General features: G+C 41.5%; 1 protein-coding gene across 2 annotated transcripts in view; it reads left to right on the top strand.

Moving 5' to 3' along the window:
* Nucleotides 1-20,974, top strand: part of LOC308402256 (calcium-dependent secretion activator 1-like) — a 336,790-nt gene extending 315,816 nt beyond the window's left edge. For both annotated transcript variants that reach the window (XM_080890943.1, XM_080890942.1), the window contains 2 exons: nucleotides 14,307-14,411; nucleotides 17,309-20,974. In XM_080890943.1, the coding sequence (XP_080747069.1) occupies nucleotides 14,307-14,411; nucleotides 17,309-17,482 (279 nt within the window). In that variant the 3' untranslated portion in view covers nucleotides 17,483-20,974. The remainder of the gene's footprint in view (nucleotides 1-14,306; nucleotides 14,412-17,308) is intronic.
* Nucleotides 20,975-22,689: the final 1,715 nt, after the last annotated feature.

The following is a 22,689-nucleotide window of genomic DNA, read 5'->3' as shown; positions in this document are numbered from 1 at the left end:
AAGTCAGTCAGTCCTACATGTTTCAGAACTGTCAAAAATATCTCTGAAATTAGGATTATCCTGTCAGGGTGATGCTGAAAGACTAGTTCATGCATTAATTACTTCTAGCCTCAGCTACTGTAATTCAGTATTACCAGGTTGTTATAAAACTAACTGAAAAGTCTTCCGTTGATCCAAAATGCTGGCATAGCATTTTGGATTTGGCAATACTGAAAGGAACTAAAAAGAAAGCATATCAGAATCAGAATCAGAATCAGAATACTTTATTGATCCCTGGGGGAAATTATTTTTTGTTACAGTGCTCCATTTTAAACCAACATTAAGACAAGACAGACAATACGCTAACTAAGAATAGTACAATATATACATATATATACATACATACATACATAAGTCACTTATAAATAAATAGTTGGAAAAGAAACATGTGTAGCTGTAGCAGCAAACAGTGTGTTAAGTGGATGCGTTGTACAGGGAGATGGCCACAGGCAGGAATGATTTCCTGTGTCGTTCAGTGGTGCTTTTCGGTAATCTCAGTCTCTCACTGAACGAGCTCCTGTGACTGACCAACATGTCATGGAGTGGGTGGGAGGTGTTATCCAACATTGTCTTTATCTTGGACAGCATCCGCCTCTCCGACACCACCTTGAGGGAGTCCAGCTCCATCCCCACAACATTGCTGGCCTTACGGATCAGTTTATTAAGTCTGTTGGCATCTGCGACCCTCAGCCTGCTCCCCCAGCATGCAACAGCATAGAGGATCGCACTGGCCACAACAGACTCATAGAAAATCCTCAGCATTTTCTGGCAGATGTTGAAGGACCTCAGTCGCCTCAAAAAATAGAGACGACTCTGGCCCTTCCTGTAAAGTGCTGTGGTGTTTTTAGCCCAGTCCAGTTTATTGTCAATGTGTACTCCAAGGTATTTATAGTCCTCCACAATGTCAACACTGACCCCCTGGATTGAAACAGGGGTCAAGTGTTTCCTGGTCTTCCTGAAGTCCACGATCAGTTCCTTGGTCTTTGCCACGTTGAGCTGCAGATGATTCTGCTCACACCACGTGACAAAGGAGTCGACCACAGCCCGGTACTCTGTCTCATCATCCCTGCTGATGCATCCAACCACCGCAGAGTCATCAGAAAACTTCTGAAGATGGCAGGTCTCTGTGCAGTGGCTGAAGTCTGTGGTGTAGAGGGTGAAGAGGAAGGGGGAGAGGACAGTCCCCTGTGGTGCCCCTGTGTTGCTAATCACCTTGTCAGACACACACTGTGGGAGACGTACATATTGTGGTCTTCCTGTCAGGTAATCAACAATCCAGGACACCAGAGAAGCATCCACCTGCATCGCTGCTAACTTATCACCCAGGAGGGTCGGCCTGATGGTGTTGAAAGCACTGGAAAAGTCAAAAAACATGACCCTCACAGTGCTCGCCGGCTGGTCCAGATGGGTGTAGACACGATTGAGCAGGTAGATGATGGCGTCCTCTGTTCCGAGACGAGGCTGATAAGCGAACTGAAGGGGATCCAGATGTGGACTTACTATGGGTCGCAGCTGGTCCAGGATGAGCCTTTCCAGGGTCTTCATGATGTGGGAGGTCAGTGCCACGGGCCTGTAATCCTGGGGGCCACTGGGACGAGGCGTCTTTGGTACAGGGACGAGGCATGATGTCTTCCACATCACCGGGACCCTCTGCAGACTCAGACTCAGCATAAACAGTTTATGAAAGACTCCACACAGCTGGGGGGCACAGGTCTTGAGGACAAGGGGACTCACTCCGTCTGGTCCAGCAGACTTGCCTGAGTGAAGTCTCCTCATTTGCATCTCAACCTGGTATTGAGTGAAGGTGATGGGTGGGGGAGGGGTGTCAGGAATCTCACAGGAGGCAACATGTGAAGAGAGAGGCTGGCACAGTGGTGTGGCTCTGGATTCCAGGCTGACTACAGGTGAGGTTGTGGGGGTGGGAGCAGACACTGTGGTGTCGAATCTATTGAAAAACAGATTCAACTCGTCGGCTCTATTCTCACCTCCCTCAGCTCCCCTGCTGTTGGTTGGCCTGAATCCAGTGATGGTCTTCATGCCCCTCCACACCTCTCTCATGCTGTTCTGCTGGAGTTTCCACTCCAGCTTCCTCCTGTAATTGTCCTTAGCCTCTCTGATCTTGTCCTTTAGTAACACCTGGACCTTCCTCACCTCCTCTTTGTTGCCCCCTCTGAAAGCCCTCTTCTTGTTGTTGAGGAGGGCTTTGATGTCCTTAGTCACCCACGGCTTGTTATTTGGGTAACAATGAACAGTCTGAGCTGGAACAATGGAGTCAGTGCAGAAAGTTATGTAGCCTGTGATACACTCAGTAAGCCCATTGATGTCCTCGGCGTGAGGCTCACAGAGTGTTTCCCAGTCGGTCACCTCGAAACAGCCCTGTAGTTCCGCTATTGCCTCCTCTGACCACCTCCTAACAGTCCTGGTGGTCACAGGTTCCCTCCTCACAATTGGCACATAGCGGGGGGTGAGGTGAATCAGGTTATGATCTGACCTACCAAGTGGGGGGAGGGAGGAGGAGCTGTATGCATCCTTGACGTTAGCATACAGTAAGTCTAAAGTTTTCTCTCCCCTGGTGGGACAGTCCACATATTGTTTGAATGTTGGTAGTGTATTGTCCAGTGATACATGGTTGAAGTCACCCGAGATCACAATAAAGGCACTCGGGTGCTGAGTCTGTAGCCGAGCTATGGCAGAGTGGATAGTGTCACATGCAGCTGTGGGGTTAGCAGAGGGGGGAACATAAACAGCCACCAAGATGACGTGAGAGAATTCCCTGGGTAAATAATACGGCCTGAGTCCAACAGCACACAGTTCAGTGTCCGGGCAACAAATCCTTTCTTTGATTGTTATGTTGGCAGGGTTACACCACCGGTTGTTAACTAAAACAGCAAGCCCACCTCCTTTCCGCTTACCGCTAGCGATGCTGTCCCTGTCCGCCCGAACAGTGTGGAAGCCTTCCACGGAAGCATTCTCATCGGGAATGACCTGGTGCAGCCATGATTCGGTGAAACACATCAGGCTACACTCTCGGTATTCCCTCTGACTCCGTACCAGTGCTGAGAGCTCGTCGATTTTAATTGCCAACGATCGCACATTTCCCATCACGATAGACGGCAGACACGGTTTAAACCTCCTCCTCGCTTCGAGCCTCCGCTGTCTCACCGTCACCTTTTTTCTTCTCTTCTGTCCTTGACCTCTGCATCCCCGATGTGTTTTCCTCCAAATTTCAGCTGGTACTTCTGCGGGCACTTCTGCGGGCCTGGCCAGCGAGCCGGCCGGCATCAGGGCGATCAGCTGATCTCTGGAGTAAACAGTCCGTGCGTGTAGGAGATGTGCCGCGGTCCCGTTCCATGATAAAAGTAACAGTTCCACGGCCACCAGAAGAACAAAAACTCTCTCAATCCACATGATTGAGTAAGAGATAGAAAACGGAGGAAAATACAAGTCAGAAAAAAAAAGAATACGTAAGAAAAAAGAGCTAAACTAAGAGAAAAGCAGGAGCGACTGTAACAGGCTGCACGCTGGTTGGCGCATGCGCACTATATATTTCTCCAATACTGGCTTCTCTTCATTGGCTCCTTGTTAAATCCTGGATCATATTTAAAATCCTGCTCCTCACATACATGAATAGTCAAGCCCCATCTTATCTTAAAGGCCTCATAGTACCGTAGTACCCCAATAAAGCACTTCTCAGACTGCTAGCTTACTAGCGTGGAGTGGAACCTTCTCCTTTCAGGCCCTCTGGAACACGCTCCCAGTTTGGATTAGGGAGGCTGACACCCTCTTTACTTTTAAGATTACAGCGGTCCCTGGTTTATCGCAGGAGTTACGTTCTAAAAATAACCCGCGATAGGTGAAATCCGTGAAGTAGCCAATTTCATTTTTTACAATCATTACAGATATTTTAAGGCTGTAAAACCCCTCACCACACACTTTATACACTTTTCTCAGACAGGCACGAAGATTTTCACACTTTTCTCTCTTGTTTAAACTCTCAAAGTTCAAACCTTCATAGAAAAATAAGAATGAAACCAAAGATCAAACCCTGTTTTCAGGTCCAGAACATGGGAATTAATGAATCAATGGTATGAAAGTGGAGGAAGCAAGAAGAATGAGTTGAGTAACGTTTGACATATCTGACTGTTTTGTTTCGCTTGATGCGCCTTATGGTCTGAAAAATACAGTAACTTCTACCTTCCTTTAGCATGTCCAGAAGTTCAAGTTTTCCATCTTCCTCTGCCTTTTGGGTGCTGTTGCAGGTGCCTTTGATGGTGCAAAACGTTTCATCAACATTGTTGTGTTTTATGGGGAGAAAACTTACAAACATACAGTACAGCACTTCAGAGTCACACTGCTAGGATCGAAGATTTATGTAAATCCGTCAAGCAGAACGCATTCTGTACTGTACAGGATACGGAGATTGATTGACAATGGTCTACAGCCTGCATCCTGACAATGGTCAGCATGCAGAATACAATGCGCTGTAAAAAAAAAAAAAAAAAGCATGCAAAAATGCAAAAAAATCGGAGCAGCGAGGCTGTGAAAAGTGAACTGCGTTATAGCGAGGGACCACTGTACACCTAAAGCTTTATAGTTTCATAGTTAGGGCTGGTGATCACATGACCCTGAATCTCGCTTGTTTTATAGTGTAATTTCTTTACGTTGTTGCATTAATGCAAGTTATTATATTGCTGATGACAGCAATATAATAATCTTCAATGCAAAAAATTTCATTAAACAGCTGAGTAGGTAGTTGGGGAAGGTTTCGGGGGTTTAGAGGTGTACTGCAAATCCTGCTGGTGGCAGTGCCCCCCACTGCCAAGCACCATCTGAAGACTGGGGTGTGAACATGCATGAGGTTTGCGTGTAGCAGTGGCAAGAGCTGGTGTCAAATGGGGGCAGGAGGTTGCTCTATCGCCCATCTTTTGCTCAAAGAGGGATGGACCAATTTTATACATGTGTATGAGGCAGTGTGCTTGTGTGTGTGTTTAGTGTTGTACAGGGTGTGCATGTTGCCCAAGTGTAGGTAGAGCTTCATCAGACTGTTGTGAGGTGACAAAACACACACAAATGCACTAACACAGTCAAGGCTGTCGAGCAAATCGGGGCCCATGATTCAGATGGAACTCGTTAGAATGTCACAGATTTTGATCCCTGTGGGGTTATGGCATTATGTATGCAGAGCCATATTACGCTTATTTTGGCTGTCTGCAAGAGCTAGCCCCCTGCTGATCCCCATGCAGCCTAAAAAAGAGAGCTTGGGAGAATTTGTTTTTTTTCTCATGCTTTTCTTTTGTTATCTCCAGACATAAAGCGAGAGGGGCCAACACTGTTCATTTGACAACCTTAGTCAAAGTGATTTTCAAGTTTGTGGATGCCACAATTTGTTCACCCTATCCTGAAAAAGTCAGATCTCTTCCTGCATGGTTTGACAGTAAAGTGGCTTTGAAATATTTGTAGCTCAGATAGCTGCGTTTTAGAGAAAGTGAAGAGATTTCTCCACAAATTTGAAATGGGCCCATAGAGCCCAAATTTTAAACAGAAGTTGTTGTTAATTAACAGGAAAAGTATGTTTACTTATGCATGTATGTATCTTTTCAATAATTATGGGTGGTATGGTGGTGCAGTGGATGGCACTACTGTTCCACAAGGTGCCTGCCTGGCACCTGTGCCTGTATGGGTTCCCTCCAGGTCTCCCTACGGGAGCTCAGATAGTCTCCAGCCCTTCACAGTAGCATCACAGAACTTTTTCCCACACCAGTACTTTTTTAGATATATATTCTGCATTTTTCAGAGTTAATTGGACAATCTAATATAACAGAAGGATTATATTTAATACTTAAATGAAAATTATTGGCAAACAGACTCTCAGACTGGAGTCTAGTATGGTTGCTGGTGTCTGCCAGCTGTACAGGCATTCATGTCCAGTGTACACTGAGTTCTCAGACACCTAGCACTTTGTGGACAAAGCTGTTTTCACCTTGTCTGAAATGTTCCTATGATCCAATTTCTTTCACACAATACACAACATGTTTTACTTTGAATACTGTCAAGTATAGCGCTGAATTTGTTTAGATTTTATTACACTTTTGGATTTATCACACTTGTTGAAAACAAGTTTTAAAATTTGGGGGGGTTTTAAAACCCACCCTCCTTTGTTCTAAATAAGCTCTATTCACTAGCTGGGCCCTCATTTTAGGTTTGACAGCGTTTTGGTAGGTAAAGGTGATGCTTGGACATGAATTGAGCTGCGGTTTGGGGAAGGCCTCGAAGGGGACTGGCGACAGCGGCCTGGCAGATCCCCGTGTACTAAATAGGAGTGAAGAAGTTAAAGAATTGAGAACAAGGAGGGAGGGAGGGTGGGGCACGTAAACGAGAATGAACAGTTTGCAGAACTGGGGAGAGATAAATGACAACCGGAAGGAGCATGTTTGGAAGCGTGGTCCCGCTCCTGAAATCCCGATACATAATCTCCAATAAATACTGAACATCTTCTTACTAACCATGTCTTATAAAAGAGCCTCACCATTTTTACAGAGTTTTATAGAAAATTTCTAAAGACAAACTAGATGCTAACTGGACTGGTACTTCTGTAGCACTTTTCTTCTCCGTTTGAACAATTCACCCATTCACACATTGATATAAGCGCCCTTTTTAACCTAACATTCAAACAATCTTGGGGTCCAGTAGCCTACACAAGGATAGTCCTTTTCCACTAGGACTTACTTGGATTGGCTTGGCATGGCTCTACTTGGTTTTTAGGGTTTTTCATTACATCGTAGTACCTGGTACCAGGTACTTTTTCAGTGCCTACTCAGCATATGTTAGGTGGTACTCCATTGTAATGAAATCACATTCACTTGCCTCGAGCTGCATTGAGTCGAGCCGAGTAGGAGCAAAAGGCCTGTTAGATTGGTGGTGGACCTGCTGTAGCACCTGAGACACAAATGGCTTTACAACTGATGCAACATACGACTTTAACACAGATAAATGTTTGTTTGGGTCTTTCTTTCTTTCTCTATGCAACTTATAACTACTCACTGTTGGTCTGCACTATAAAATTGGTATTAAATTCAAACTGGCATTAAAAAAGGTTTTAAATCTGATGAAACTCGCAGGCATTATGTGTACACCAGATGTCCCTGACAGGCTTCCAAAATGCTAGTCATGGCAGCAAGAAGTCTTGTGACGTAACTGTCAAGTCCTTTTTTTATATAACATTAAGAAAACTAAAACAGAGCAAGCACAAAATGGCTGCTGCAAAAATGGCTGCAGATGGGACCTGTGCAAAGTCTCTTCAAAGGGAGAAGTGAAGGAGGGGCGGGTGATGGCAAGAGCAGCCAGTCAGTGGATCAGTCACTCCAGGCCTGGCCTCTCGGTGGGGGGTTGTGCTTGGGGCGAGATCACAGGCCTGCTGCCTCCCTGATGCCTTCACAGGCACACAGCAACAGATAGGAAGCTGTTGGCACCAGGTTGCCTCACTTATTCACCCCAGCACTGCTTCAGCACAATCATCTTTTCTGTAACCCATGTCCTCATTTACGGAGCTTGACCTACATGTAGACCTGGTGTCTTCATCGTGTCAGCCAGTCTGAACACCAAAGCAGGTTATGGTCTGCTTTGTTCTGTTCAAAAATGGATACATACGGAGTAGTTTTTGTGCTACTCATCGAGGTCATCGTTGATAGATAAAATAATATCTTAGCTTACTGTCACATCTACATTTTCTATAATTATGTGTATTGTGGCTCTGCGGGTCACGCTCAACAGTGGCACATAATAACTGGGGAAATGGGAGAAAACATGGTAATGTGGTATATCCTATGGTTCCAAATAAACTTTTACATTAAGCTTTAAGCTTTTATATGTATTTATTTCATTGGTGACTAACCCAGTCACCAATGTAAAAAAGGCATCTTAAAAAGTTCTTCATTCATTCATAATTTAATTCCAAAGGGCAATCTTTTGTATATTCTATAGGCAACCCTTTTTGTTTTAATGTCTTCAGTACTGCTTATGGATCATGAAAATCAGAAATCCAGTATCTCAATATGTTGATTTTAAGTAAATTAATAATTAATGTATTTTGTACGAAAATATGTACAGCAGCATGGCGAAAGAAACGTTTGAGGCTAGTGTCAGATCAAAAGCCACTATGCCAAGATCCAAGAGTCTGGAACAAGAAGTCCAAGTTGTTTTAAGTCCAGTATGACGTTTCTAGAGTCTGTGATGATTTGTGGTGCTATGTCCTCTGCTGATTCTGGTGGTGGTTGGTCCACAGTGTTCTAATAAGTCAAACAGCAATGCAGCTGTCTATTTGGAGATCTTATGTCGTAGAATAGGAAATTGTTGGTAAACTGGTGCCAGGGTACAAAAAAGGGCCTCAACGCCTGTGATGAAATCACAGGAGCTCTGCTAGAGAAGAGTGTGGCAGTTAGTGAAGATATTGTAATGATGAGTCGGGGATTAATCTGGTTTTGTATTATGTGTTATAGCAGGCAGAGCGTGGACAAGGGACAGAGTGGGCAGGTTGTGAATAGGTAAGGGGGAGCTCTCGCTGCAGCAGCGCTGAGCAGTTTCAGAGGATAGCACTGTCAGATTAAGGGTGGCACATATAAACATTTGAGGGGGTCAAGGCTGGGGTCAGGGTTCGTGGATGCTACTTGGACCTTTTATTTACTCGGCAAGTCAAGCTATCACACAAGAGAGTAACATTATGGTGTCAGAATATGGAGTGCTGTCATCAGAGAACTGACGGCACAAGGTATAAGGCTTTACATTACAGGACTCGGAAAGGTAGGTGATAATGAGAGTGTGGGAAGTTTCCACACACAGAGTTAGCCCAGCAATTTCATCTGAAAAATTACTCATAGGGAAAAAAGTTAGGAAGAGAAGAAAAACAAAATCCCACCCAAACCTGTCCTGCTGAAACCAGCAGCACATCTCATGTGTGCTGAGTCAGCTTTATGGTAAGATAACCACAAAAGACAACGAGTGACTATTTCTAAATAGTTAATACTAGAATTTGACAATACTGTAAAATGAAGCATTTAGAATCCTTTTAACAGGACACTCTTTTCCCCTAATGTGGAATGACATAAGAAAAACGCTAATTGAATCCAACTTTCATGCTAGATTAAGCAAATATGGGTTGTGGCAGCACTGTCTATTACAGCTCAGTAATAAAGTGGTAATAGTAGGGTAATAAGGCAGAAACAGAACCTAATAAGTTATTACCATTCAAAGATCCAGCATGCAGCACGTAGCACCAAGCCACCTGCTTACATACTGAACATTAAAGCAACCACGACCATCTATGGTAGTTCTCTGAGCAACAATTTCACAGATACAGATTGCCCTTTGTACCATTATAATTTTTGTATAAAGTAAAATAATTAGTCCAAAATAACATATACATTGGGATATTCAATGTCTATCATTAGAAATAAACAAATACAAAATTAATTGGGGGTGCGGGGAGCTATACTCTTAGTACACCACACATTCAACCCCCTCACATAAACTGTTATAACTAGAGTGCTTATATATAACAGATACAGACAGACACACTCACATTCACACCCATGGGCAATTTAGAGTTACCAATTAACCTATCCCCACTAACTGCATGTCTTTGGACTGTGGGAGGAAGCCGGAGTACCCGGAGAGAACCCACACAAACACAGAACATGCAAACTCAACTGTGCTGCCCTGCCAGAGTGAAAGCTATGGGAGATTTTAGACATGTTAGATTGTGTGAGTGGCGTGATGGTGTAGTGGTTAGTACTATTGGCTGAAATCAAGACGGTTTATGGTTTGAACCCTGGCTGGGTTTTCATAGTCATTTTAATATATCATTACATTCCAAATAGTTTCTTTATGCGTCTTTCAAATCAAGTAATTTATCATATTCAATAGACATTTCCTCCCTCTAAACATGCATATACCCCCTCCCCCTTCATTTTCATTCCCTTTTTTCTCCAGACTCCCATCCATTCTGCTGTGACCCTGACTGTGCAAAGTGAGTCGGCTTGTATTAGTATCACCCTACACTCATCACTGTCCATCAATTAGGCTGACACCAGCAAGGGCCCAAAGAGAAACATCTGCAGCTGCTGTGCTCGGAGCGCACTGTGCCTCACAGAGCTTACTGTTTGTCTAAGCCAAGGAGTCAATGCTAGTTTGAAAATGGAAATACTGATGTAATTGGTCGATGGATGGTACCTTGATACTACATGATGTGGAATGCTATGGCTAAAGTAACAAATACTACAACCAGTGGTTTTCTTAGTCTTGATTGGGATGCATCTAGGTGTGCTATTTTTAAAATCATTACTAACGTAGTAAATGACATCACAGAACAAACCAAGACTAATTTAATTACATGAAAGCAAAGAAATGTAAATGGAAGCCAGACAGTATTCCCCCAGAAAAGTTACTGCAGGTTAGGTATTAAAGTACATTAAAATTACTTTAGAAGGCTTTATCACAAATGACTAATAGCTGCTAATCATTATGCTAACTTATGCTTCCTGTCGGAAGTAAGGAGACTCTAGCATGAAACAAAGCACCATTCTCCACACCATTAGACAACCACAAAGGCACTGCTACAAGGCAGGTAGCCATGGTTTTAGTCAAAAACCTAACCCTACCAAGCATCCAACAGAAACTGGTATTCATCAGAGCAGGCAATATTTTTCTACATTCCTGATTTACTATCCATCCATCCACCCTTTCTTTCTCTCTCGCTCATTTCCTTTCTTTGTCAGTATTCCGTCCATCTGCTCAACACATTCTTTTCATTCATTACATACATACATACACTTTCACCTCTACCCTTAATCACCCAAACCTGCTCTTCATTCTTTCCAGCCTAAGCTCTTGGGTCGTGTCCAAATTCATGGGCTGCATCCTCCTGAGGCCGCATTTCTAGACCGATTACGTCACAGCGACGCGCCGAAGGCGGTCCAAATTCGTAGACTCCTCTGAATGCAGCCGACAAATGCGTCCTCCTTTTCCCCGAATTTGAAGGATGGGTCGGGTGTGTCCTTCGTGGCCTACCATATCCCAGAATTCATAGCGCGGCCCAGCCAAACTCCAGTTTCCAACAATGGCGGCCGCTACTAAGTTTTAAAATTACTCTTACTAATCTTTCTGGGTCACAAAATAAACTTTTAACATATTTTCAGGTGAGAAAGTAGCTGTGTAAACATCAAACATCTGCTCGGTTTATCAAGATATCGCATATTTGCTAAAGTGCTTCGACATTTTCAGAGACGTCTGCTACCCACCAGCTCGATAGCTAGCCGGGAGCTCGAGGGTTACTGGAGCCGCCGAGAACGGCACAACTCCCGGCACATCATTTTCAGATCACCGCGGACTTTCGCTGCTCGGGTTAAACGTGATATATAAGTCACTTAGACAACCTAAAAATGTTATTGTTGGGCTTTTTTCAGTGTTTTGTTTGTTCGTGAGTAAATCGGTTTGGCTGAGATTAAAGTTATTCGATTAGATTAGATAAAATAAAACTTTATTAATCCCCCGGGTGGGTTCCACCTTGGTTTTCACACAGCTGACTAAACGTCAAACAGAAAACTGATTAAACAGTAGTATGAGACGGTCGAGAGTTTACGCCAGTGTCCTGTTATATTTTAGACAGCAAGGAGCAGACGGCAAGTTTATTAAACTCCACCGAGACAGCGGTGACGCTAATCAGAAGGCTAGACCGTCCAATTTCACGGCCGTTTACTTCCGGCCTACCCGACCCTCTGAGGACCCGGCCCACATAGACCGCGAAGGCCGGGCCCTCAGGAGGATGCAGCCCATGAATTTGGACACGACCTTGGTCTAGCCAGTTGTGTGCTGTTTTTACAGGAAGGCAAGTAGAACCAATTGCTAAGATGACTGCCAAGCCTGTTCAACTTGCCTGTTTTATGGCCATGGTTAGAACTCCTGTCCCCTCTCCATCGTGGTTTCTTGCTGTTGTATTAAAGGAATAATTAAGAACTTTTTCAAAGACCATCCTCACGTTACCCACATGATTCGCGGGGGGAAACTTTTCCGTTACGATGCTAAATCACTGTAATTCATTTACCCTCTAATGCTAGCTGCATTTCTATACGAAGTGTAGGTCTAACTGATCTCAGAACAGTAACAGCTGAGCCAGTGGCAGCTTGCCTCGCATGCTGCTCTCCCATCAGTTTACAGTCACAATTCACATGTACAAACTACTAGAAAAGAGCTGCTGGGCTCTCAGGAAATTGATGAACTGATTTAGTTTAAGAAATCAGTCACATTGGTCTTTGCAGTAGCCCTTTTTCACCAATCATAATGGGGGGCTCAGCAGTCCTGAGAGGTGGATTTGACTAAATGGTTTCATTAAATCCAGTTTAAGTTAACTTATATAGCATTTATACCCAAGTGGCTTCACAACCGCCTCTCTGTTTTGGTGGATAATGTAGCTCTTTTTAAGATATCAGTCTCCAGCTTGCACTGGGGCTGTTTGAAACAGAGTGTGAAGCAGTGGGAATGACAAATAGCATTTCCAAGTCTGAGGCCATGATTCTCAGCCAGAAAAGGGTGGCTGGAGCACTCCGGGAAGGGGATAAGTTGCTACCACAAGTCGAGGAACATTGTTCCTTTGGCCTCTTCCTCATCAAACCCAGAATTATCCATCGGATTGCAAAACAGAGAAGCATGATTTGTCACTACAGAGAACACCTCTTCACTGCGCTAGAATCCCGTGGTGCCATGCTTACACCACTGCATCCAGTGCTTTGCATTGCGCTTGGTGATGTAAGGCTTAAATGCAGCTTTTTGGCAATGGAAACTCATTCCATGAAACCTTCTATGCACTGTTCTTGAGCTGATCTGAAGGCTGGAGCTCTAAAGGAATTGACTGTGCAGAAAGTTGGCAACCTGTGTGCATTATGCACCTCAGCATCTGCTCACACTGTGGCTGTGGACATAGAAGTGATTGGAACACCAGAATTAAATTATTTGGATGGGTGAGTGAATACCTTTGGCTATGTAGTGATGTCCTTCAGCAAACACAGTAAACAAATATGTAAGGCAGCCTTTATTCATTTGCTCATTAAAAATATCCTGTCTCAGAGTGACGCTGAAAAACTAGTTCATGCATTTATTACTTCCAGGCTGGACGACTGTAATTCATTATTATCAGGATGTCCTAAAAACTCCCTGAAAAGCCTTCAGCTGATCCAAAATGCTGCAGCAAGAGTCCTGACAGGGACTAGAAAGAGAGAGCAGATTTCTCCTGTTTTGGCTTCCTGTTAAATCCAGAATTCAAAATCCTGCTCCTCACATACAAGGTCTTAAATAATCAGGCCCATTGAACCAAATCACCTCATACCCATATGGAAAAGAAATAGAAAAAACTTATAAAAGACTTGCATCAGATGTGGCCTACTTCATATAGTGAATCATATAAGGCGTATATGAAAGTGGCCACTTTCATATATTGTTTTAGTAAGTATCCAAAACATACAAGTTTCACTTATATAATTTTTCAATGGATCTTATATCTGTTTTCACTCTTGTATGCTTTTTATACAAGTTTCACACAAGACAGATACAAACTTTATAAGATTTATATATATCTTTTCCATATGGGGAAGTCAACATTAAGTATGATGAACTGGTTCTGATGTTTTATTAATAAGAAAAGTAAGAAACTGAGATTCTGCATCCAAGAAGAAGGCAGCAGCAGGGAGAATTTCACTGTTTCATCCAGGAGCTGAAGCTGCCGCTTTCATACGTATTTCAGGAGGGCAGTTTGGACTTTAGTTAGCAGAGGTGGGACCTCATCTAAAGAGGCAAAGAAATCGTTTCAGAGAGCCGACTGGTCTGGAGTAGAGTAGCTGTGTGTCTGAGTTGAAATAGGATTATTTATCACTGCACTTGTTGAAAATGCAGTGACCTGAGTCGTCAGATCTGTGTATTTGGATTCCAGCAATCAAAAATAAAGGGCAGGAAATTTGTTCAGTGAAATTACGCAGCTAGAGTCAACGGCTGCATTAAGAATTGGTAAGTCCAAAACACAAAATATTTGAATAGATTTTACACGTCTAGTGTGTAAACGCCTTCTCAATGGTACACAGCAAGGATGAAATTATCCTTTTTTTTCAGCCAAAAGCACCATCGCAATAATCTCTACAGAGGTCAAGTTATTGTTTAGAGCTAAAATTGTGCATTTCACAGAGAATCACTTGACACTACAGTGGTGTATGTTTGTGTGTATTTTACAGCAATGGTACACGAGCACAATGACCCTTATAGGAACATGGCTGACTGACCGTGTGGACCTGCAGCTCCATGTTTATCAGTTGAAGGTTCTCATTAGAATTGTCAAGGTGAGAATTACTTGCTATTATAAACTCAGCAAAAAAAGTAAGGAAATTTGTGTTTGGCTAATTTTTCCTTCATTGTAACACTGCTTCTAGCCAATAGATCTTATCCTCTTAGCCTGTTTATTTTCCCTTAAATATTGCAACAGTTATAAGGAAAATGTATTTGTGGGTTAACGACAGAATTGAGCCTATTGGTTGTGCCCATGAAAAAACTTCGACCCTGCTGCAGTGTTCGCTTGGTGTCTGATTAAAGCATGCCCTATTTGACTTATCTGAATAGGGTACCTGCCATAGGGCATGGGTATCAAACTCCAGTCCTCCAGGGCTGGTGTCCTGAAACTTTTCCATGTGTCCCTGCTGCAACACACCTGAATAAAATTAGTAGGTCATTAGCAAGACTCTATAGAACTTGATTGCATGCTTAGGTCGCGACCCCCAACCCTATTCAAGTAAATAAAAGTGAAGTAGCATGTTTGAAAAAACGTACTTCTAAACATATTTTTAGTTCACCATGTTCATTCATTCATGAGCTGCTGTAACAGGAATCAAATGGCTGAATTGCCACCTCAGCGTGAAGTCAAGTTCTATAGAGTATCAATTAAGGGAGAATAAAAGAATATACATACACACACGCACGCACGCACGCACGCACGCACACACACACACATATATATATATATATATATATATATATATATATATATACACACAGTGGGGCAAAAAAGTATTTAGTCAGCCACCGATTGTGCAAGTTCCCCCACCTAAAATGATGACAGAGGTCAGTAATTTGCACCAGAGGTACACTTCAACTGTGAGAGACAGAATGTGAAAAAAAAAAATCCATGAATCCACATGGTAGGATTTGTAAAGAATTTATTGATAAATCAGGGTGGAAAATAAGTATTTGGTCAGTAACAAAAATACAACTCAATACTTTGTAACATAACCTTTGTTGGCAATAACAGAGGTCAAACGTTTACTATAGGTCTTTACCAGGTTTGCACACACAGTAGCTGGTATTTTGGCCCATTCCTCCATGCAGATCTTCTCGAGAGCAGTGATGTTTTGGGGCTGTCGCCGAGCAACACGGACTTTCAACTCCCGCCACAGATTTTCTATGGGGTTGAGGTCTGGAGACTGGCTAGGCCACTCCAGGACTTTCAAATGCTTCTTACGGAGCCACTCCTTTGTTGTCCGGGCGGTGTGTTTTGGATCATTGTCATGTTGGAAGACCCAGCCTCGTTTCATCTTCAAAGTTCTCACTGATGGAAGGAGGTTTTGGCTCAAAATCTCACGATACATGGCCCCATTCATTCTGTCCTTAACACGGATCAGTCGTCCTGTCCCCTTGGCAGAAAAACAGCCCCATAGCATGATGTTTCCACCCCCATGCTTCACAGTAGGTATGGTGTTCTTGGGATGCAACTCAGTATTCTTCTTCTTCCAAACACGACGAGTTGAGTTTATACCAAAAAGTTCTACTTTGGTTTCATCTGACCACATGACATTCTCCCAATCCTCTGCTGTATCATCCATGTGCTCTCTGGCAAACTTCAGACGGGCCTGGACATGCACTGGCTTCAGCAGCGGAACACGTCTGGCACTGCGGGATTTGATTCCCTGCCGTTGTAGTGTGTTACTGATGGTGACCTTTGTTACTTTGGTCCCAGCTCTCTGCAGGTCATTCACCAGCTCCCCCCGTGTGGTTCTGGGATCTTTGCTCACCGTTCTCATGATCATTTTGACCCCACGGGATGAGATCTTGCGTGGAGCCCCAGATCGAGGGAGATTATCAGTGGTCTTGTATGTCTTCCATTTTCTGATGATTGCTCCCACAGTTGATTTTTTCACACCAAGCTGCTTGCCTATTGTAGATTCACTCTTCCCAGTCTGGTGCAGGTCTACAATACTTTTCCTGGTGTCCTTCGAAAGCTCTTTGGTCTTGGCCATGGCGGAGTTTGGAGTCTGACTGTTTGAGGCTGTGGACAGGTGTCTTTTATACAGATGATGAGTTCAAACAGGTGCCATTCATACAGGTAACGAGTGGGGGACAGAAAAGCTTCTTACAGAAGACGTTACAGGTCTGTGAGAGCCAGAGATTTTCCTTGTTTGAGGTGACCAAATACTTATTTTCCACCCTAATTTACAAATAAATTCTTTACAAATCCTACCATGTGGATTCATGGATTTTTTTTTTTCACATTCTGTCTCTCACAGTTGAAGTGTACCTCTGGTGCAAATTACTGACCTCTGTCATCATTTTGAGTGGGGGAACTTGCACAATCGGTGGCTGACTAAATACTTTTTTGCCCCACTGTATATATATATATATATATATATATATATATATATATATATATATATATATATATATATATATATATATATATATATATATATATGCGCTATGTAGGAGCGAACGTTAAAAAAATGTTAAAAAACAAGATGGACAGCGTTTTACACAGGTTAGCCTTTGGCTTAGCAGTTAGCCCCGCTCTATGTCTCCTCCACTGTCGGATGTTACTGGTGCGAAGCTCAGTTGCTTCCTGGAAATAGCCGGCGTAGTATACCGAGCCTATGTAGAAGATCCAAAGTGGTCGCATCTACTACATCTATTGTTTAAGCAGACTTTAACGGTGCTATCATCAGCCAGTGCAGCTGCAGCTTAACAGGGCACCACTATCATCATCATATTAATAAGATGTACTGATGTTCACCTAAACTTTTGTTTACCTAATTTGAAGGCCGACTCAAGACCTGATGATTTCATTAACACCTCAAGAGGCTAAGTGGATGAGTCAGGAACTCACCAACCCAATCAGCTTACATGCTTTTTTTATATTTCCTGCGAAGCCAGGAATGTCTCTGCTAATCATTTTTCATTTTTCTCTTTGAGATAGAAAAAGTACCGTGACTTTCGCCTTCAAGGGGTACTGGACTCTACGCTAAACACTAAGATGTACGAAACTGTAAGAAACCGACTAACCTTGGAAGAAGCCACGGCATCGGTGAAAGAAGGAGGGATGCAAGGCATTTCAATGAAGGACAGCGATGAAGAAGATAACGACAACTAGATCAAAAGAGTTGAAATAATAATAATAATTTCAGTGTTTTTCAAAGGGTCAGGTATATTGCCTGACAGTCCACACCAGTCCTTCTATAGAGTCAAAATAATTTGGCCTGTTCCCTCCATTGCTTGGTTTTAGTTTTTCTGTTGCCAATACTTCCACAATTCTGTTAAATTTATGACATTTATTATTATGTTTATACTATTATGTATCTTTAAACACCTTCAAGTGTGTCAATAATCATCACTTTAAATCTTCAAAGCTAAATTTCCAAATAATTAAGGCTAGTACCTAAATTATCTTTTGCCTTAATTATTTAGTCTTTGTATTCTGTTCTTGTTTATACTTTGAGAAAAACAGTGTTGTCTCTGCACTTGTGCTGGAAAAACTCTCAAGTGATTTAGGCCATTATACTGTGATTTCAAGAAAAACAGTAAAACTAATACATGTGTCTGTCTATTCCAAAGTCTGCCTGCAAATGCAGGATGAACTTTGCACTGTCAAATTCACATTGTGTCTGATGGAAGTGTCGCAAGAAAATATGGATATTTATTTGTTGGTATTCACCTGGCCCAAAACAGCTAAATTACAGCATTGAGAAGTTTTTTTTAATGTTTTCCACCAATATGGATGACAGTTTTCTTTCCATATGATATGACTATGAAAAAGTAATTATCTTGTTTTGTTGCACCAGATGTGAAAGTGATTTAAATTCTCTTCCTTTGTAATGGTTCAGCATCATTTCTCAACTAAAAAAATCAAATTAATGTTTTTTTACATTATGTGATGTTATAGGATGTGACAGTGACGGTTTGTTTTTTGCAGGCTCTAAAACATGCTTTGCAATTGCCAACAGCAAATGTGAGACAACAAAAGAAATTCAGCACATTATCAACAGTACGACTGGTGGTCACATAGAATCATTTTACACCAACAAAAAATATACATTTGAATACATCTTTAGAAACCCTATCGCTAGTGTCATATGATAGGAACTGTGTCAAATTTTCAGGGTGTAACAAGTGTTAGAGGTTCAACATTACAAGTGTTTGGTTCAGTGTATGAATCAAATGATTCCTGTCTAGTAATCTAAATCTAAATGTCATGTGGTGTATGGAAGGGCAGAATGTGAATTCAGAGGACAGGGTTCAAAATTGGACCTTTATTTAAAGCTGACAGGTGAAAAACAAAGTCAAAAAATAATAGTGGTAAGTCTACAATGTCTAACACATAGAGAACAAACCCTACAAAAACACAAAAATGGGGGTTCAAATAAATGGAGGTAAATGGAGAAATAGAAAACAGCAGGGAACACAGATGGAACTAATCAGGGAAAACAAGACAAAAGAAGTAGGAAAACCCAAATAATTCAAACTAAGAAGGCCCGAGAATATAAACACAAACAGAAAACCTAACAAGATTTCAAGAACGAAGCAGTAAACGCTGAATGGAGACTGGAGGGTGTTCTCCAACTACAGGGGTGGAATCACACTCCTTACTTTCCCTGGGAGTGTGGACTGGAGAGAAGAGCTTGTCTGTTAGTCGAATGTTGGATACAAGAGGATCAGTGTGGTGTTTGTGGTTTTCATGGAACACTGAACCAGCTCTTTATTCTCTCAAGGACAATTGAGGGTGGGTGGGAATTTGCCCAACTAGCCTACATGAGATTTGTGGACCTAGAGAAGTAATTTGTCCACATCCCTCGGCGTATCCTGGAGTATGTGGTGTCTGGTCCATTGCTATGACCTGTTTTATCCCTCTATAATCATTGCACGAGCTTTGTTTGCATTGCCGGCAATAAGTCGGACTCATTCCTGGTGCGTATTGGACTCCACCAGGGCTACCCTTTGTCACTGACTCGCTTTGTAGTTTTTATGGACAGGTTTTCTAGGCATAGCCATGTGGCAGAAAGCTTCCACTTTTGTGGCCTCAGAATCTCATCTCACCTTTTTGCAGATGATGTGGTTCTTGTTGGCTTCATCAGCCAAGTGTGAGTCATTGGGAATGAGAATCAGGACCTCCAACTCTAAGGCCATGGTCTCAGCTGGAAAAGGGTGGGGTCCCTACTCAAATTCAGGGACGAGTTACAACCCTAAACGGAGGAGTTTAAGTATCTTGGGGTCTTGTTGACACGTGACTGAAGAAGGGAGCTTGACAGACAGATTGTAGGCCGGAGCTGCAGTGATGCTGACGCTGCATCAGACCGTTGTGGTGAAGAGAGAGCTGACCTCTTGATTTATCAGTCAATCTGCGTGGCATGCTATCTACGTGCTCAGACTGGTGAACCAAAATTGAGGAGCTCATTTATGTTAATGTACTTATACTCCTAAACTAAAAGTTTAGAGTATTATGGATTTGGCTTTCCACCAATTGACAGAGCAAGCTACTTTCTGTTTTCTTTTATTGCTAAACTTGGTGCCTAAATAACAGTGAAATAGTGAAAAAAAATTGCATGTAGCAAAATATCAAGATGTCAAATTTAAACAATATGCTGTTATGATGTTATTATGTATTTGCCCTGCACAAAAATGGCTTATATGTCACAGATGCAGCAAACAGAGAGCTGGTAGAGAGCTTGTACTGTTAGAGTATAATTGTACTTTTTGGTTTTGTTTATTTATTTTGGGGGGTAAATCGATAAAATAAAATAAAAGTATGGGGTTATGGATGGTCCCTGAACATTAACAAGAAAGTACATGAAACAAAATATGGAGTGCATAATCAGTTCAACATATGTAGTTGGACTTAAATGAGGCACACCTAAATGTTATTAGTCTGTCAGTGCACCCAGATTTTTTGCATGACTTGAAATTGTGGCCACAAAATAATGTGAAGGAATAATGTGTTAAATATCTGTATGTATGTGTTTTGTGCAGTAGAACTGGAAGACAACCCTTTGTGAGTTCCAGGGTCATCACAATACACACAATCACTTTTTTTCCCTTTACAAAGTAAATGATGCACTGCCAGTAATTTAAGTATTTGGTTAAACGGCCACAGATAAATATATGAGCAGCACAAGCTGTGTGCATTAGTTTGAACATCAACCTTGCATCTCTGGCTTTTCCTAACTTTGTTTGGTTTATGCATATAGTACAGCAATACACTTGTAGTTCGATTTTTAATTACACTTCTAGAGCAATTTTTTTCAACATTTTTCACATTTTAAATTTTAGAGCAAATCTTTTTTTAGTCGACTATATGTTTAAATAATACCATTTATTTGCCATTTGTTGTTTGTTCTTGATAAACCAAGTTTCCTATATGTCCCCAGGGCTCTATTGCAGGATCTATGAGGGAATTAATCGTCATTTTTATAATGGACGACAAGAAATGAAGTTTCCTACAACTTTGCTTTTCTCAGTTGTGTTCTTTACCTTGAGTTACATATCATACTGTATGTAAGAATTGCATGGACCTGGTATTTATTTCCCAAAGTGTTTTTGCTCCATGTGTGATGTTACGGGGGGTTCACCTTCTGCCTTCTTGAAAAATCCACTGAGGCCAAGAAGATTTAAATAAAAGTCATTGGAAAGTGTAGAAAGAAGTTTACAGCTCATTTATTTTTGTCTTCAATGTGAATTCACATTGTGAACTGTAAGAATGTGACCCAGGAGGGTGGAAAAGAAGAAACAAAGTGAAAGAAATAACAACAAAATCCATATTTGTTAATCTGTGCCCATGACCTCCTGACTTGCTCCACAGCAGCATTTTCTTAAGACACAGAGTCTTAGATTAATTCTGTGGATTAAAGTCATCTTGAGCGTTTATAGTACCACCCAGAAGGAGATTTAGCTGCATTGACCAAAATCAAATCCAGAGCTGAAGATGAACGCTATGACTAAATTCGAGGAGATTAGATATAATATCATTCCAAATTAAAAGAGGACAGGATATCTCTTAATTAATCTATAGACGGGAAGGGACTGAGGGGGATGGGGGGTGCTTGCATGTTGGGGAGTGGCGGGGTGATGTGGGGGTGAAATCCTTCTTAGAATATGAGGAAAACAAGGTTTTTGGTAAGAACAAGGTCCATCTAATCCCTGGGTGATCCAAATGCTCACTGTGATGACTTCATCATCAGTTTGTTTAAAGCATTTGGACGAGTGCAGAAATAAATAACTTCATAATATCAGCACTTACGGGATCATGTGATAACTATGGAAATTAAATGTATTTCTGCCAAAATAAATAAAAATTTATTTGGGCAATCCATTAACCTCCTAGGACCTGGCGTCCACATGTGGACGTCACATTTTGGGTTATTTAAACCAAAATAATAAATTTTCCTCTACAAGGGCCTGATATCCACTTACGAGGAGATTATGCTGCTACTGTTCTATCGAAATTTTAAACGAATATCCTCATATGTGGCTCTCATTTTTCTTAGAAACAAAAATCAGGTAATTCTTTGTTTTTACATTCATCAGGTCCCAATATGTCAAAATATCAAAGAGAAATTAAAAATGCTGCCGTCGAAGAGTTCGGGTCTTAGGAGGTTAAATCCAATTAGTTTATGATTTTTTAAAGTAACACTTTACAACAATTGTTATCGCGTGGGGCTTTATTTTGTAAATTAAAGACCAAAGTTATTGTAGTTACCTAAAACTAAACTAAAACAGGATGTAAAAAAGTACAAATGCACAAAATGTAAATAAAAGTTAGAATTTTGAAAGACTGAAATGATTTTGTGAACTTGGAAAAGAAAACAATTTAAAATAAATTAATATACGAAATAGCTTTAGTTGTAGTTTTTGTTAGTTTGGTAAATTGCATTTCAAAAAGTTGTGTTAGTGCATTTTTAAAAAAAATATTGTCTCATATATGATCCATACAATAATAATCAAAAGACTAAACAAAAGCTACATATTTTTAAACAACTGACACTGAAACGAAACTGAATTAAGAACAAAGAGTCAGAGCTTAATGTGACTTTGTTTACATTAGCTTGTCTCTGATTTTTGCTGTTATGTGTAAAATATGTAAAAGTGCTTTGAGTGGCCAGACTAGTCCCGTCCATTCCAGAAATTTCTTAGAGACAAATGTTAAATAATTTCAATATAAATATATCTTTTGCATATGAACAGACAGTGTATGAAAAAAGCCGTGTGCTTAAACATCTAAAATCTGTGTGATGTGATTGAAATGTGTTTTTTTAAGATCAACTGAAACTAATTCTGACTCTGTGAAGTCTGGACTGGATTTTATGTGGA

Source organism: Rhamphochromis sp. 'chilingali' (assembly GCF_963969265.1).
Source record: "Rhamphochromis sp. 'chilingali' genome assembly, chromosome: 9".
Lineage (NCBI taxonomy): Eukaryota > Metazoa > Chordata > Actinopteri > Cichliformes > Cichlidae > Rhamphochromis > Rhamphochromis sp. 'chilingali'.
The sequence above is the reverse complement of the archived record's forward strand: the minus strand, read 5'-3'. Positions and strand labels throughout refer to the sequence as shown.